This window comes from Nematolebias whitei, chromosome 12 (genome assembly GCF_014905685.2).
Source record: "Nematolebias whitei isolate Nwh7 chromosome 12, NemWhi1, whole genome shotgun sequence".
NCBI lineage: Eukaryota > Metazoa > Chordata > Actinopteri > Cyprinodontiformes > Rivulidae > Nematolebias > Nematolebias whitei.
Genome location: NC_056509.1, coordinates 35864939 through 35880323, shown reverse-complemented (window position 1 = coordinate 35880323; position 15385 = coordinate 35864939). Strand labels below are relative to the sequence as shown.

General features: G+C 39.4%; 1 protein-coding gene across 1 annotated transcript in view; it reads left to right on the top strand.

Annotated features, from left to right (window-relative positions):
* LOC119417909 (nesprin-1) overlaps positions 1-15385 on the top strand; it is a 38233-nt gene that overhangs the window by 18847 nt on the left and 4001 nt on the right. The window contains exons 14-37 of the mRNA XM_037685157.1: positions 328-486; positions 730-894; positions 1034-1168; positions 1355-1516; positions 1605-1813; positions 1885-1993; positions 2099-2263; positions 2348-2515; positions 3473-3637; positions 4263-4403; positions 4509-4669; positions 4996-5152; positions 6745-6969; positions 7056-7154; positions 7315-7502; positions 8395-8518; positions 8603-8769; positions 8905-9058; positions 9155-9810; positions 10323-10502; positions 10613-10766; positions 11549-11707; positions 14275-14457; positions 14536-14637. Of these exons, the coding sequence (XP_037541085.1) occupies positions 328-486; positions 730-894; positions 1034-1168; positions 1355-1516; positions 1605-1813; positions 1885-1993; positions 2099-2263; positions 2348-2515; positions 3473-3637; positions 4263-4403; positions 4509-4669; positions 4996-5152; positions 6745-6969; positions 7056-7154; positions 7315-7502; positions 8395-8518; positions 8603-8769; positions 8905-9058; positions 9155-9810; positions 10323-10502; positions 10613-10766; positions 11549-11707; positions 14275-14457; positions 14536-14637 (4287 nt within the window). The remainder of the gene's footprint in view (positions 1-327; positions 487-729; positions 895-1033; positions 1169-1354; positions 1517-1604; positions 1814-1884; positions 1994-2098; positions 2264-2347; positions 2516-3472; positions 3638-4262; positions 4404-4508; positions 4670-4995; positions 5153-6744; positions 6970-7055; positions 7155-7314; positions 7503-8394; positions 8519-8602; positions 8770-8904; positions 9059-9154; positions 9811-10322; positions 10503-10612; positions 10767-11548; positions 11708-14274; positions 14458-14535; positions 14638-15385) is intronic.

The window sequence follows — 15385 nt, the reverse complement described above, 5'->3', positions numbered from 1 at the left end:
GGGGAAACATCTAACTATGCAGGTAAAAGAATCCAGAGGAACAACATAACAAAAGGCTGTCTTAAAATTAATTTACCTGTATATGTGATGATGCTGCTGGTTTTCACATTTGCCTCCCTGCATGCAACTCTGTCATGTTACTACATTAGTTCATTAGTACAGTGAAAGACCTTAGTGCTCTTCCTGTAACATCAACAACACCCACAGCTTTTCTTACAACATGGTTTATCTAATAAAAATACAGTCTGGGGGAAATTTTTTCTGTGTATTTTTTTATTTTAAAAGACTTTTCTATAAGCACACCTATCATGTTCTTAATTTTGTCAGGAGTTGTTGAACCAGCAGCAGAGCTGTAAGCGATGTGTGTCTGTGGTTGAGAGGAACCACTACACCCTGCAGAGAATGCTCACCAACAGTAAGGTGCTCCGAAACTTCGATCTGTTACTGCTGCAGAAGAGAGTTGCAGAAATACAAGGATCTTTACAGGTTAGAGTCCTTACACTGACTCTGCGGAGAACTGAATACCACCCATTGATTGTATCAACCACAACGCTGATAATATTACAAAAAGATTAACTCAAATAAACATCAAATCGCCTACAAGGTGTCTTTGCTGGTTAGACGTCTATCACATCTCTCATTAGTCATCAGCATGATGTAATACAAATAATGTAATTATACTCTATTACCATCGAGGCCCATTACGGTCACTGTTAACCATCCTCTCAGGCTTTGCTGAAGGAGGTGGGAGAGCGGAGGAGGCAGGAGGAGGCCAATAACTGCCTGAGGAGGAGGTTTGAGGAATCGCGGCAGGAGCTGGAGAGAGTGCTGAAGAAAGCTCAGGGCTGCTTGAAAGAAACTGGAGACGCTGAGGAATTACTTAAAAAGCACTCAGTAAGATCAAATACGTTCCCTTTAAATAACTCAAAATTAGGGCTGTTGTAACATTGACACGCTACATTTTCATATTATTAATCTGATACAGTTTGTAATAAAACTCTGATTTTTGGCGTTGTCCCTTTTTGTGGTGCAGGATTTTTTTGGCCAGGTGGACCAGCGCGTGCTCAGCATGTTCTTGAAGGCGTGCGATGAGCTGACAGACATCCTCCCTCAAGAGGAGCAAGAGGGGCTGCAGGAAACTGTCCGCAGGCTGCACAAACACTGGAAGGTCAGGGGTCACCATGTTTTAACGCTCTCGCTAATTACCGTACATCTCTTGAGGCACATTGACATTACTTCATTAACTTAAGGGAAGACCCAGTTTTCTGTTTCCAATTACTGTGCACTAGTTAGATTAAAAGGAAACTGTCTGCATGTTTACTTGCTGTCACTCTTAAATTTTCTGTTTTCTCAGGACCTGCAGGCTGAGGTACCGTCTCACCTGCTTCACCTAAAAGTGGACGTGGAGAGAAATCGAGTGGCCCTGATCCTCCGGGACTGCAGAGAGGAGCTGGACAGAGAAATCCAAGCCCTGTCAGGCACTTGCACCAGCGAGCGAGTGATCAAAGAGCACAACGTGAGATTTGGTCAAAACAGATGCAATGAGAGCAAAAAAAAATAAAACAAAACACTAAATGTTTCAACATTTTCTTTGCTTTTATCAGACTTTCTTCAAAGAACGCAAACCTTTGACTCTATGTGAGAAAAGAATTAGAAATATGGAGGATCTGTGCCAAAAGTTACCTGACAATGATGCAGCTTATCGTATACTTGACTCCACAAGAATGGACGTAGAGGAGGTTAAAGAGCAAATAAAGATCACCCATCTCAAACTGGAACAGCATCCTGACAAATGGAAAGAGTGGAATGAAAGGTATGCATGATCAAATTGAGACACTAATGTACATCGGATGGCTATAACTCAAATGATTGTTTATGTTCCAGGTTCTGTGAACTTTCTGACTGGCTGTCATCTCAGAAAGCGCAGGTGATGCTTTTGAGAGAGTCTCCGATGAATTCTCGTCATCAGGAGCACGTTGATGCTGCCGTTCAAGTAAGTGGGAACATCGTATTATTATTTTTATTTTTTTGTAATATGGCACTAATATCGTAATAAAATTTATTGTCATTCATGTCCTTCTGCTTATATCAATTTCAGGGACTACAGCAGGCGGTAAATGCCCGAGAAGGGAGTCTACTATGGCTGAAGAGTCGCCTGGCCGGGCTCTCAGAGGTCAGCCCTGAAGTGGAAGTGCAGAGACAAAGAGCAGCGCTTGCCAAACTTTCAACTGACCTGCGAGCACTCTTATCTTCACTCTGCCAGGTACACCAGGTTATTTAAAGGATTTTAGGTCTCAGTGATTTATTTTTTAGCACTGGTGATTGATATCGTGTCCATCGGTCTCAGTTGGGAGAAGAAGGCACTCCTATGTTCCAGTATGAGGAGCTGAGGGATAACGTGCGCGGTGCCCTGGAGGAAGTTTTAAAGACTGAAAAGGAGGCTGAGGAGCAAATGAGCAGAATTCTGAATGCTGAGAGCCTGGAGGAGGCTAAACAACTGTACCTTATTCACCAGGTGTGTCCTGCAGAGACATGTTAAGTAGTTCAGGTTTTATATTAAAATGTATTTTACTTTAATCTTTAATAGTTATTTTATTTAAACCAATAGTTCACATACTTTAGTGTTGGTTTTTGTGGAAAGGTTGTGAACAATTAATATCTTACTTGCTGTAGATAGCTTCTTGAACAACATCAGTTTGAAGAAAAAGCCTGGACTCCAGAACTAGCTGCTTGTTCAAGCAGTGTTAAGAGCAAGTTAAATTGCTGCCCTCTCGTAGGCCCCCTACGGTCATACGGTGGTCACATAATATGACGTCACTACGGATACCCGACGTTACATTTTTAACCTCGATAGATGTCCTAGCAATCGATGTGTAGATTACTCGAGTACTCTGTTAATGCCCTGGTCACATGTGCGCATTTACTTCCGCGTATCAGGTTTTGAAATACAGCTGATATGACCATCAAAGTGCATTTATTAAACAAACGTTAGGCTGAGACACACATTTACTATAATTTCGAGCAAACAAATAATTGTTTTTAAGTGTTAATCTTGTTAAATTCTTGTTAAAGTCCTCCTGTACACGCTCCTGTGGCCACCATTTGACAGCCCATCGATTTTTGGCACACCAGCCCACATTTCCGGGTTGTCAGAGGTGACGCGTAACAAACGCCTGATTTTCCTACTTTATTAGACAAATATGGACTGATGCGACTTATAGGCGGAGCGACGTGTACAGCGGAAAATACGGTATGTTGCTAGCTCAGACTAGCATACGTAATGCTAGTCTGTGTAGTCTTTAATGAGTGTTCCACAAAATCCCCCCTAAAAAGATCAAGACAGTCCCATCCAGTAAGTGTTTTATAAAAATCTTATATATTATTTTTCCTGACTAATTTGTACAAAATATATATTTATCAGTCTACACACGGTGTTATAAGTGTAACATGTTCTTGTGTGTGTTTATTGAAGCAACACCTGCAGCGGCTGGATGCTAACAGGAAGGAGGCGGAGGTGCTGGTGTCTCACTGCCACCAGCTGCAGACAGGTGAGGAGCTGAGTCAGCATCTCCAAGAGCTGGAGGGAGCCTTCAGCGCAGTTGACTTCCAGTCTGGAGCAACAGAGCACAACCTGCAGGTAAACAGCCCCGCAGACTCTTCCACATGTCAGTGCGCTGATGTTTACGGATGTACGTTTCATTTATCATCCACACTCTTCCCTGTTTGGGTCGTTAATTTGCCCGTAGTAAAAAGTAACCACACACATTGATTTCTGTGTGCTTTGTTAATCTTTGTGTGTGTGTGTTTTAACTCACATTTAATCAAATTCTTTGTCCAACTATGTTTATTGGATATTAAGTTACATCACCTGAGCAAGCTGTATTTTTTGGTCAAATGTATTTATTTTGTTTATCATTTCATGAATATTTATTGAATGAAACCAAACGGTTCCTGATAGAATTGTGTTCACAGTCAGTGGGAGTTTAGAATTTATTGAACCAACAGTTTTAAACACAAATATCATAATCTGATGTTTCTAAAAAAAAAGTTAAATCTGGTCCTCTGGACATTCATTTTTGGAATGTCCAGAGGACCAGATTTAACTTTTTTTGATTTTTCTACCTGGATTATTGAGCATGCATCAGGATAATCTGATGTTTGTTTTCTTTTTAGACAATTAAAAACTCTTATTGGTGCAGAACTTAAGTTAGTGATTAATGTTGGTCTTTTGCTTTTTTTAATTATTATTTTTTTTATCTAAGGAAACTCTGAGTTCTTGGCAAAATTTTGAGATGGAAAGAGAAGCAGTATGGAGGTTCCTCACCAACGCTGACAACGAAGTGCACAAACAACTTATTTTTAACAGCTTGACGAGTCTGAGAAGTGAACTGGAGCACAACAAGGTGTGTGCGCACAAAATGTGACCTCATTTATAAATTGTTATTCTATCATTTATTGTTTTATGTGGACGTGACTGTGTATTCATTTCAATTTCCTGCTGTCATCAGGAGCTTTTTATAAAGTTTGAGGAGTATTCTGTACGAGCAGATGCTCTGCTGGAAATGGCGGCAGATATTCAGCTCGGTCCGAAGAATCAGGGTCTTCTTGTAGAGCAGGCTCAGTCCACCAGGGAAGCAGTCGCAAAACTGGAGAAGCGCCTCGAAGAGAAGTACGTCCCATTTAATCGTCATGGGTGTCAGTATTTTTTATTGATATTTTGTTGAAATACAGGGAGGCCATCTTTGGAGCGGGACAGGGAAATGCAACAATGTCCAGTGGGCATGTTGACACATAGGCCAACACAAATCTTATATTTCGGGAGAATTCTCAGGATTTTTTTTTACATATTAAAATTAGATTATTATTATTGTTTAATTAGACTATACTTTGCCAACATATGGTATCTGTTGTTTTTTTTTCCTAATATTTGCCCTCATCTAACAGTCTCTGTTTATTCTCGGTCTTTTTTCCTTACTTGCATGTTTTGTATTACAGTTTTGTTCTGCTGCAGAAGATGTTTACGCAGTGGGAGCGCTTCAGCAGTGAATCAGAGGCTCTCTCTCAGTGGATCAATGAGAGAGAGAAGGAGCTGGAGGCTGTCTGCTTCAAATCCTCCTCAGATCCTTTAGACAAACACATTAGCACAGTGGAGGTATGTGTTTCCTGGATTTCATTCCATCTTGTTTTGTTTTTAATCCCTTTATGGATCTGGGAGAATTTATCATTCTATGCTAGCTGCGTGCTGTATTAATTTTTAGACATCTTTTGAATAATCCTCCAAAATTCAAAAATCAATATGGGTTAGTATGTTTGCTGAATTACAATTTTCAGTCCTGTTAATCTCATGTCAGATATTTTAAAATGAATTGGAACAAAATTTATCGCAATTTTAAGACATGAATAAACAGAATTTGTGTAATTGTGTGAATGCTTATGAAGTTTGGATCCATTTTTCTTCCTAACGTTTTTTGGCATTTTGTCGTTTCACAATTTTTGCGCTATATCAACAAATCATATATCAAAATATTTGGCTGTTTCAGGACAATCCTGCTATGACTTTTGGTTTAGGTGCAACTTCAGTTTTTTTAAATATTTAGCCTTTTCTGCCACTTCTTTCCTCATAGAAAGAGAATTAAGCTCATTTTACATCCTTCAAATCTTTAGATCTGTTTACAACCTTTTACTGCTCCTTTCACATTTTGGTCCAGTTCAGCTTCTTTCAGCTTCCTTGTTCAAATTGAACTTGTTTCAGCTACTTCAAGCTAATTTCAGCTTTTTTTTTCAGCTGTTTTGTGATTCTTTCAGATTATTTCTGCAAACTACAACATTTTTGTGCTTCTTCTAACTTCTTTCTGCTAATTTTAGCTTGTTATGCTCCTTTCAGCTTATTTATCAGCTTTTTCTGCTATTTCAGCTACTGTTTAGCTGTTTTTTTAATGCTAATTGTCCGGCTAATTCCACATTTTTTGCATTCAATTAAACTTTTTCAGCCTAATTCTGCAAAAATGTGCTGTTTTCACTTCCTTCTGGTAATTTACACTTCTTTCTGCCTTTTTTTTTAGCTACTTTTCAGCTTTTTTTCTAATTTCAGCTTTTTTCAGATAATATCTACTTATTTGTGCTAATTTCTGGTTCTTTTAGCCTAATTAGGCAAACATGTTCCTTTTACTTTCTTCTGGCAATTTAAACTTGTTCTACCTTTTCAGCTACCTTTTAAGTTAATTTCAGCTGATTATGATAATTTCAAGTTTTTTGTGGTAATTTCTGCTACTTTCAGCCTAATTAACCTCTTTATGCTAATTTCAGCTTGTTATGCTCTTTTCAGCTTATTCCTGCTAGATAAAGTTACTTCAGATAGTAACCGTTTTATGCTAATTTTAGCTTTTTAAGCTACTTTCACATTTTTAGCTCATTTCAGCTCTTTCTGCTTCCTTTCTTGTAATTTAACCTTTGTTTTTCCTTTTCAGCTACTTCTTGATAATTTCAGCTTCTTTTTTTTTTAGCTAATTTCTGCATATTTTAACATAATTCAGCAAATATGGGTACTTTCTGCTTTCTTCTGCTAACTTAGGCTTGTTCTTCCATTTCAACTACATTTCAGCATGTTTTTTAGCTAATTCCAGCTGTTTTTCATCAACTTTTCTGCAGCAAGCATTCACACAGCATTTTCGAAGGAAATCCAATTTCTCTAGTTTTATCATTGTTTCCACATATGAACTAGTCTTTTGTTGCATTTCTTTTCAGATGGGTGAAGGTTTGGCAGAGAGAAGGGCAGCTCTAGCCCAGATGGAGGCTGACTCCGAGACCCTGTCCAGGTTTGTGACCCCGGGAGAGGCCGGGCATGTCCGTGCACGACTTGTCCAAACAAGGCGACGCTTTGACGAGCTTATGGAGAGAACGGAACAGCTTGGCGAGCAGCTCAATCTGAGCGCCTCCTACAGACAAAGATGCAACAATAACCTTGACCAGGTTCACAACATCTCATGACACAAGCAAAGATGTTTAGAGATGATGTTTTGTGCTGTTAAATTACCTACCATGTTTGTCTTTATCAGGTCAAGAAAGTATTTAGTGATCTCAAAGGAAAACTGGACTTTCCAATCTCTTATTGCACTTCATCATCAGAGACTTACAAGATCCTCCAGGATCACATGGTAAAAAAAAAAACAGTCTTTATAATTAAACAGTATAGCATACAGGCCTTTTCCAAGATGGTGTTTGATTTCTGTATTTCTGATTTTTAATCAATCATTTTAGTCAACCATTTTTCAAGGGTTGACTTGGTAGCTACAAGTATATTTTCATTTTCTCCAGGAGGTTTGCCAGGGGATTGAGCAGCTGAAACCGCGGCTGATGGCGCTGGGTTCAGCCGCAAAAAGGCTCGGAGAGGGCGGCCAGTTGGAAGAGGAGGTGGCTGACCTCCAGAGGCAACAGAGGCAGCTTGTTGGAAAGGCGGCAGACAAGCAATCCTCATTAGAGAGCCTTCTAGCTCTATGGCAAAGGTACAATAAATGGTCGCAGCGGCTCATTTTGATGCACTTCACTGAAAAATGAGATCATATGATGACACTGCTGTTTTCTTTTGTACTTTTTGCAATTTGTGTCATCTTTAGTTTCATTTATTAAATTAACGTTTTAACTAATTTACTTGTCTCTCAACATCTACGAATTTTAAAACGTTCAAAGAAACAAAAGCGGCAATTTTTCATTTCCTGATTGTTTTGTCTCATCCCAAATTGTAAAAAATAAATCCCCTTTTATTGTTCTTGTGCTCTTTCTGCTGCTTTCTCATCTCTATTCCAATTTCCTCTTTTATTCTTTGACTCATTCTTAGTGCAAAATAAGATAATAAGATCTTGTCTTTGCTTCAATCTGTCAGTCTTCCTGTCTGCTGTTGCTTTTTTATTCCAATTATATGCTTTTACTTATCACTTTGTTTGTAGAATAGAGTTACACCTAAGCAATTATTATTTTTTCTTTATGAGGGGGAAAATAACAATCCAGCCATGTGTTATCTATTTAAAGTGCTAACACTTTGGGCTGCTCTCTCAATCAATTTGAATTGACCACAGTTATATTTTTACCACTTGGTTTGTGCATTTGTGTTTCTTCATGTGAGACTAGACGTTTGTCTTTAGCCAGGCTCACTCTCTCCCCTGCAGACATAAAAATATGAGGGATTACTTTCAGCACTGGGTGCTCTGGTGAGATATGGTTGACCCATTATGACCCTGTCACTGTTACAGAGCCATGGTCAGATTAAAAAAAAGCAGACAGTGTTGCAGTGTGAGTGTGTATATTAACTTTAAAGGGTGTCCGTGGCATCTATTTACTGATATTTGTCATTTTCTTGCATTTTCTTTGATTTTAATGCCAACACATTTTTATGTACAGATATGAAAAAGAAACTGCATCAATGAAAGGTTGGCTGGGCAGATGTGAATCATTGTGCTGCCCAGATACTGAACTGCTCTCTGCAGATAAAGTGAAACTTAGGCATGAGCTACAACATGTGCAGGTAAAATCATTGCACCATTCTTTTTGTTGGCTTCAATGACTCTGTATTAGGTTGCATCAAACTTGTGTTTATTCGTCTTTACAGGGAATGCACGGGGAGGCTCCGACCTATGAGGTGCTCCTCCAGGGTCTCGCAAATCTCCAGCTTTGCCTGAACGCCACAGCACCTGAAGCTCGTGTCCAAGAGCTCAGTGATGACTTTGCTCAACTCAAGGAGAGATACACGTCTGTGAAAAGTAGCATAGGACGCAGGTATTTTTTTAAATTATCCATTATTTAACAGATTAAAGATTCAAGGTTTTGACATTTGAGTGTTTCAGACTGGTGCAACATATCATACTGTACAAATCAATCATCTCTTCCTCTTTTCCTCCGCTCTTTTTTCAGATGTAAGCTGCTGGAGATGCACTTAGATCAGGTGGAGCAGTTCTATCAAACCCTTCTTCTTTTGACAGAAAGGAGTGAAAACTTCCTGTCTGACCTGAGAAGCTCCTCCTCTGTTGATATTTCTAACCTTGAGGCTGCAGTTACTGAATTAAAGGTGATAAATCCAATGATTAGCTTTTACACAACATTAGAGAAGTTAAATTAAACATGTTTGCATTGATTTCCCTGTAACTGAATGAACTTGCTGCAGGAGCACGAGGCACGGCTAGAAGAAGATGCGTCGCTGGTAGAAACGCTGCATCAGAGAGAGTCCGGCCTTGTGTGCCGTTTCACCCCTGAGGCTCGACAGCAGCTGGAGGCCTGGAGGGAGGACTGCTTGCAGCCCCTCAGCGAATCCCAGCGTCTCCTCCTCGTGCGTAAAATGTTTCTGACTGAGTTAAAGGTTTTCCTCGAGAAGTATGAGACAGTGGCAAAGGCTGTGTGCCACCTCCGCGAGGCAGTGGAGGGCAGGGGGAGCTGGGACCACTCCAAAGCTGAAGAACTGCATTGTGGGATAGTGGATGTGACTAAAGACGTGGCCCGCCTTGAGGCTGAGGCGGTTGGGCTGGATGGACAGCTAAGCAAGGCTCATCTGCACCTTTGTGGAGCAGAGCTGACGGACTCTGAAGACAACAGTTGTCCTCAGGGTAGGACGTCCTGCAGAGGACAAGCAGTGGTCCTCACCATGGCTCTTGAGGGAGTACAGCGGGCTGTTGGATGGAGGCAAAGTGAAGCAGATGCTTTAGGGGTGTTGTGGTGCTCTTTCAGAGAGAGAAAGGAAGAGGTGATGAAGAGTTTGAAGAAACTAGAAGATGATGGAAGTCAAGAGGAGGCCAGAGAGTTCACTGTGCAGGCCTTTCAAAGCAGGTTCTTTCATTTTATTAGTCATCATAAGACCTAATTTATCAGAATATTTTGTGCCAGCATACCTTTTATTAAATGAATGTTTTAATGAGCAATTAATAGACCAGTAAGTTATAATAAAACTACGTAGAACATCTCTGGTGCAGATATTGATCTTTCTTTACTTGGACATTCATTTTTAAGCTGTTTAAAAGATGAAAACAAATTGTTTGGCACAAATTGCATCGTCCTCATTACTGTAAAACCTTCTGGAATGATTTGACTCAAGTTAATTGTTTTATTCTTGTGAAATATCTGAAGCTGAGAAACTTTATTAAACACACATTCTTATTGTTGAAGAGATAGACTGCATGGCAAACTTCTTTAAAACATGCAGCCAAATTACTGAAGCCAGCTTCCAGATGGAGACATTTATTTAAATTTGATGTCATTTTTTTTTTTTAAATATGGGATTTATTATGTTTGAATCAGACAGGTAATCCTCCATTGTTTTCTTCTGGATTTATTTCTCCCAGGCTGCGTTTCTTTGTCCAGCTGGAGGATGAGCTCCAGTCCCTGCAGCACTCCCAGCGATGGTTGGAGGAGAAAGGAACGCAGCTGGCGCAGAAAGACAGTGAGCTGGCAGCTGAAGCTCTCAGGGAGGTGACACTGGTGAAGACAGCCTGGGACAATGTGAAGACGTTGATAACCAACAGGTAAAGATGGGGTTTATTTTAATATTTTACAGATATGCTAAAAAAAAAAAAAAGTGTTTTAAAATTTTGTGGTGTTTATTGCCCTTTTTATTCTCACTCTACACTTGCAGTCAGGAACAGAGCGGAGTTGTGGTGGATCTTCTTCGCTTGATGCTCCACTTGAAGTCGGTCCTGACTGCCGTCGTGGAAAACGCTCAGGCTGTCGCTCACAATCTGCCCGACCATAATCATAACGCTCAGGATGCTAGAAGTGCTTTCACACAAGTCAGTACATTCAGGATTTCACATTAAACACGTTGTTGATGTGAAATACAGGGATTTCTCAGTTATCTGTATTATTGTTTGTAATAGCTGAACTGTATGCTACATAATATACACACATTTTAATCTGTTTAGAGTAAATAGATTCAGGATTTATAAGTCCACTTGAAGGAATTGAGTACATGTGTTATTTCCTGCAGTTAGAAAAGCCATTTGTCACTCGCTGCATTATTTCTGTGATAACTTGGATTAAATGTTTAAACTCTTTTGGTCTATACATTTTCATTATATTTCATAGTTTTAGGAATTTGATACTTTATTAGGCCTAAAAGGCAAAATGTTATGAATTCATTGTTGGATTTTCTTCCAAAAAGCTGAAGATTGTTTGCATTTACTGATTGGAGACAATATGTAATTATAAATTCAGGCAAGAGCTTTAAGCCAATCATTTTTTGTTGAGAAATTACAGAGTTAGAGCTATTTCTTTAAACTTTGAAAACGTTATTCACCATCTCTTGAGATTTCTCGCCTAATTTAGCTGGAGTCTGACTCAGCTACAGCCAATTTTAGCTCAATATCTGTAAAAACCCACAAAGGAATAGCTGTTTTAGAGATATTCTGCTAAGAATACAGATAACGGAATATTTAAACACACAGACATGGGCAACAAAACTTTATAGTCTTTTTGTTTTTGGAGGTGAGCGGTAAAGATACATTTTAATCTTCCAGCTTGGGCTGTGGCAGCCTGTTGTCATCATACTCTGCTCTGTTCTGTGTGCCTGCAGCATGAAATCGTCCATGCTGAACTGAGAGAGAAACAAGAGGACATGGACCAGCTCATCAGCACAGTCGAGGACCTGCAGAGAGAATTGGAGAAGGTTCCTAACTCTAAGATGTTCTCCATCCAGGCGGAAATGGAGGCTCTCAGGGACCAGTGGCTGCTGGTGAGTGGTGCTCTATCTATACGTCAGCTGTGTCAGCTATCTGCTTTTGTATAAAATGGGGGAAAGTATATACCCATTTAACATTTTCACATTAGGGCGGCTGTGACTGAGCAGTTAGGGTGGTCGTCCTCCAATGCAAGAGTTGGGGGTTTGAATCCATCAGCAGTCACGTGTCAAAGTGTCCCTGGGCAAGACACTGAACCCCTCATTGCCAATGATGTGTGTCCCATCAGTGTAGGAATGTGATAAAGCACTGATTAGTCTCTCTAGAATGATTTGTTCAATTAGTTTTGTAGTGATCTAGTAGAGTGCTGTATGGATGGGTAAATGAGGACACAGATTGTAGTGTAAAGAGCTTTGAGTATCTTGATAAGATGGAAAGGTGCTATATAAGTACAATCCATTTACCATTAGAAATCATGAATATTACACACAGGTGCATCTAAATAAATTAGAATATTGTGAAAAAAATATTTTTTTCATTATCATTTCAAAAAGTGAAACTCATAACTTACATAGATTCATTACACATAGTGTAATATTTCAAGTCTTTATTTCTTGTAATTTTGATGATTATGGCTTACAGATAATGAAAAACTAAAATTCAGTGTCTCTGAAAATTAGAATATTCCACAACCAGCTTTTGGTACTTTAAGCAGTGTGGGCAGGAGCCAAATCCTGCTGGAACTTAAAATCAGTATCTCCATAAAGCTCGTCAGCAGAAGGAACCATGAAGAGCTCTAAAATGTCCTGGTAGATGCTGCATTGACTGGACTTCAGAAAACACAGTGGACCAACACCAGCAGATGACATGGACTCAAACCATCACTGGCTGTGGAAACTTCATACTGGACTACAAGCAACATGGATTCTGGGCCTCAACACTCTTCCTCGTGACTCTTGGACCTTTGATTTCAAAAGGACATGACAGTTTACTTTCACGTGAAAAGACAACATTGGACCACTGAGCAACAGTCCAGTTCTTTGTCTCCTCAGTAGGGCTTTAACAGACTACTAGAGTAATGTACACATCAATTCCTAGGACATCTATTGAGTTTTTAAATTTCAAGTCGAGTTTTCGTGGTGATGCCATTACGTCGCCGTTACGTCATTGTGTCATGTGTCACGTGATCCGCACTGGGCGCGGGCTACAAAATGTATTCCTCCAAGCAGACGCCTGGAGCGGAGCAGGCCCAGTCTTGGCAAACGGGTAGAAATACATCAAGAGTATGGAAATATTTCACTAAAGATGAATCTTCTGGTTCAACGACCGTAAGGAAACAGAAAATGCATCAACTTCCTGACTGTTTGGAACTCGTTGCGAACCGGTGTTACACCATATTCTGTGACCGTAGGGGGCTGTGTTGCATGCACTGTTGCAGGTCATAGAATATGGTGTAACACCGGGTCCAATCGACCGAACCAGAACCAGCTTCCTCTGACCTTGTTTCACAAACAAAAAGCAAAAAATATTAATCTCTAAACCTGTAAAAACAATAATAAATAATAGTTTTGGTTTTCCTGTGATTTATTATTTGCAGTATGATAAATGGCAGGAGCATAATATACTCTCCCAATGTTTTGCTGGTCTTTTTTTTATTTCTTATTTTAATAATGATGTTTTTTTGCGGTTTTATTTCTCTATTTATTTTTGCATCTTGAGATCCTATGACGTCATCAACTACTCGAGTTCTACTCGAGTTTTATTATGTTAATGTCGAGTTTTAAAATTATGTAGTCGTTCAAACCCTACTCCTCAGCAGGTAAGACACTTCTGATGTCGTCTGGTTCAGGAGTGGCTGGACTTGAGGGATGAGACCTTTGTCGGTCATGTCTAGGAGTTAATCAGCTGATTAGGGTGAGACACCAGGAATTTTCAATATTAATATTAATATTCTAATTTTCTGAGACATTTTATTTGTGTTTTTCTGTAAACATCTGTAAAAAATCTGTAAGCCATAATCATCAACATTACAAGAAATAAAGGCTGAAAATATTTCACTCTGTGTAGTGTAGTTAATCTACATAATATGAGTTTCGCTTTCTTAAATGATTGACAAAAATAATAGAACTTTTTCACAATATTCAAATTTTTTGAGGTGCACTTGTAAATTCTCGTGTCTTGGGTTAAGATATGATAACGACTCATAAATGTATGAATGACTGTTTTGTTTTTCACTGGTAGCATTAAAGAAAATGTCATTCACAGTCCATCTCTGCCACAGACTCGAGCCATTTAATGGTGTTTGTTTTTAGCGTTTTCTGTTTTCTTTATGTATTCTCTCATCCTTTTTTATTTAGTTGTCTGCTCAGCTGTCACAAAATGAGACAGAAAAACAAACATGTCTAGACAGGTTATCTTCATTTCTCTATCTCTCCCTCACGTCTCACTCCCACATCTGTCAAACTAATTATGCCTCATTTTTCCTCCAGCTCCCAAAGAAAGAAAAAAAAGCACCGTCCCTTGTTAAAGAGTGACAGAGATGGCTAAACACAAAGGAGGGAGACCCTTCCTCTGCTGTCGATTGAGACGTTTTCTGTTCTGTACTTAGACCATCTTTCTTCAGGTTTCAGAGAAAATACAAACAAACACAGAAAGACTTGGCTACTGTGCTGAACTCTGGGATGACCTGAAGGCCCTGGAGCGTGACATCAACCAGTGGACGGCCGCCTCCGTCACTGATCTCACCGGCTCCGTCGCCAGACTTGGTGACGTGGAGTCGGCAGAGGCTCTTCTCGCCATCTTTCAGGTCAGAGCACACCGACTAGCAATGATACAGTGAAGTCACAGTGGATGTGATTTAAACGTCTCGCACTTTGATTTGAAGGCTGAGTTGGAAAAGCGGGAGCAGAGGTTCAATGTCGTGCAGGCGAGGGTGGCCGAACTGAAAGAACGAGCCAAACTGCAGGAGACGCCTATACAAATGCAGGTGAATGGGATGAGAAATATTTCAATCAAGTAGTTAGAATGAGAGGCGTGGCATGAACAAAAAGGAATTACTTGACATTGATGGGGTTTCTAATCATTTTCATTAAGGTCTTGGTCATGGTGGTGGATGTGCTCTCTGAAAATCAGAACATTTGAAAATTCAAAAGGTTTTGCCATAATTTTTATATAGTAAGATAAGATAAGATAGAACACAAGGAATCACACAATATATAGTAAAAAAATAGAATATAAAAATACCAACAATTAGGGTCTGAAACAGGTCAGGTGCAGACAGAAACATTAAAGTTTAGTAGTACCCGGTAGCAAAAGTTACCCATTTAGGTCTAGTTATTATGTCACAAAGGCCTTAATTTAATGATTAGGCATCAAACAAATAGTTCATCATGTGCTGCAGAGAAACAAGAAGATCTTCACATTCATGTTTCATTGAAAATATATTTTGCTACATTTAAAATGCATCCCCAGTGTCGAAAACTAAAACAGATAATGAAACATTCTGCTTTAATCTTGACGCATAGGCTCATGGGATTGTTGGTGGTTGTTTTCTGCCTTAAGCAGCTACAATGCTAGCTGAAGATGCTGCAATGCTAACACTAGCTTGTGCATAAACAGGGATATTTTAGCTGTTGTTTTGATGTTTTTCTTTTTCAATTCTTCGCTTATGCCAAGTAGAATAGACAAATTCAGCAAAAATAAGTTTATTTATATATACATACACACACACACAC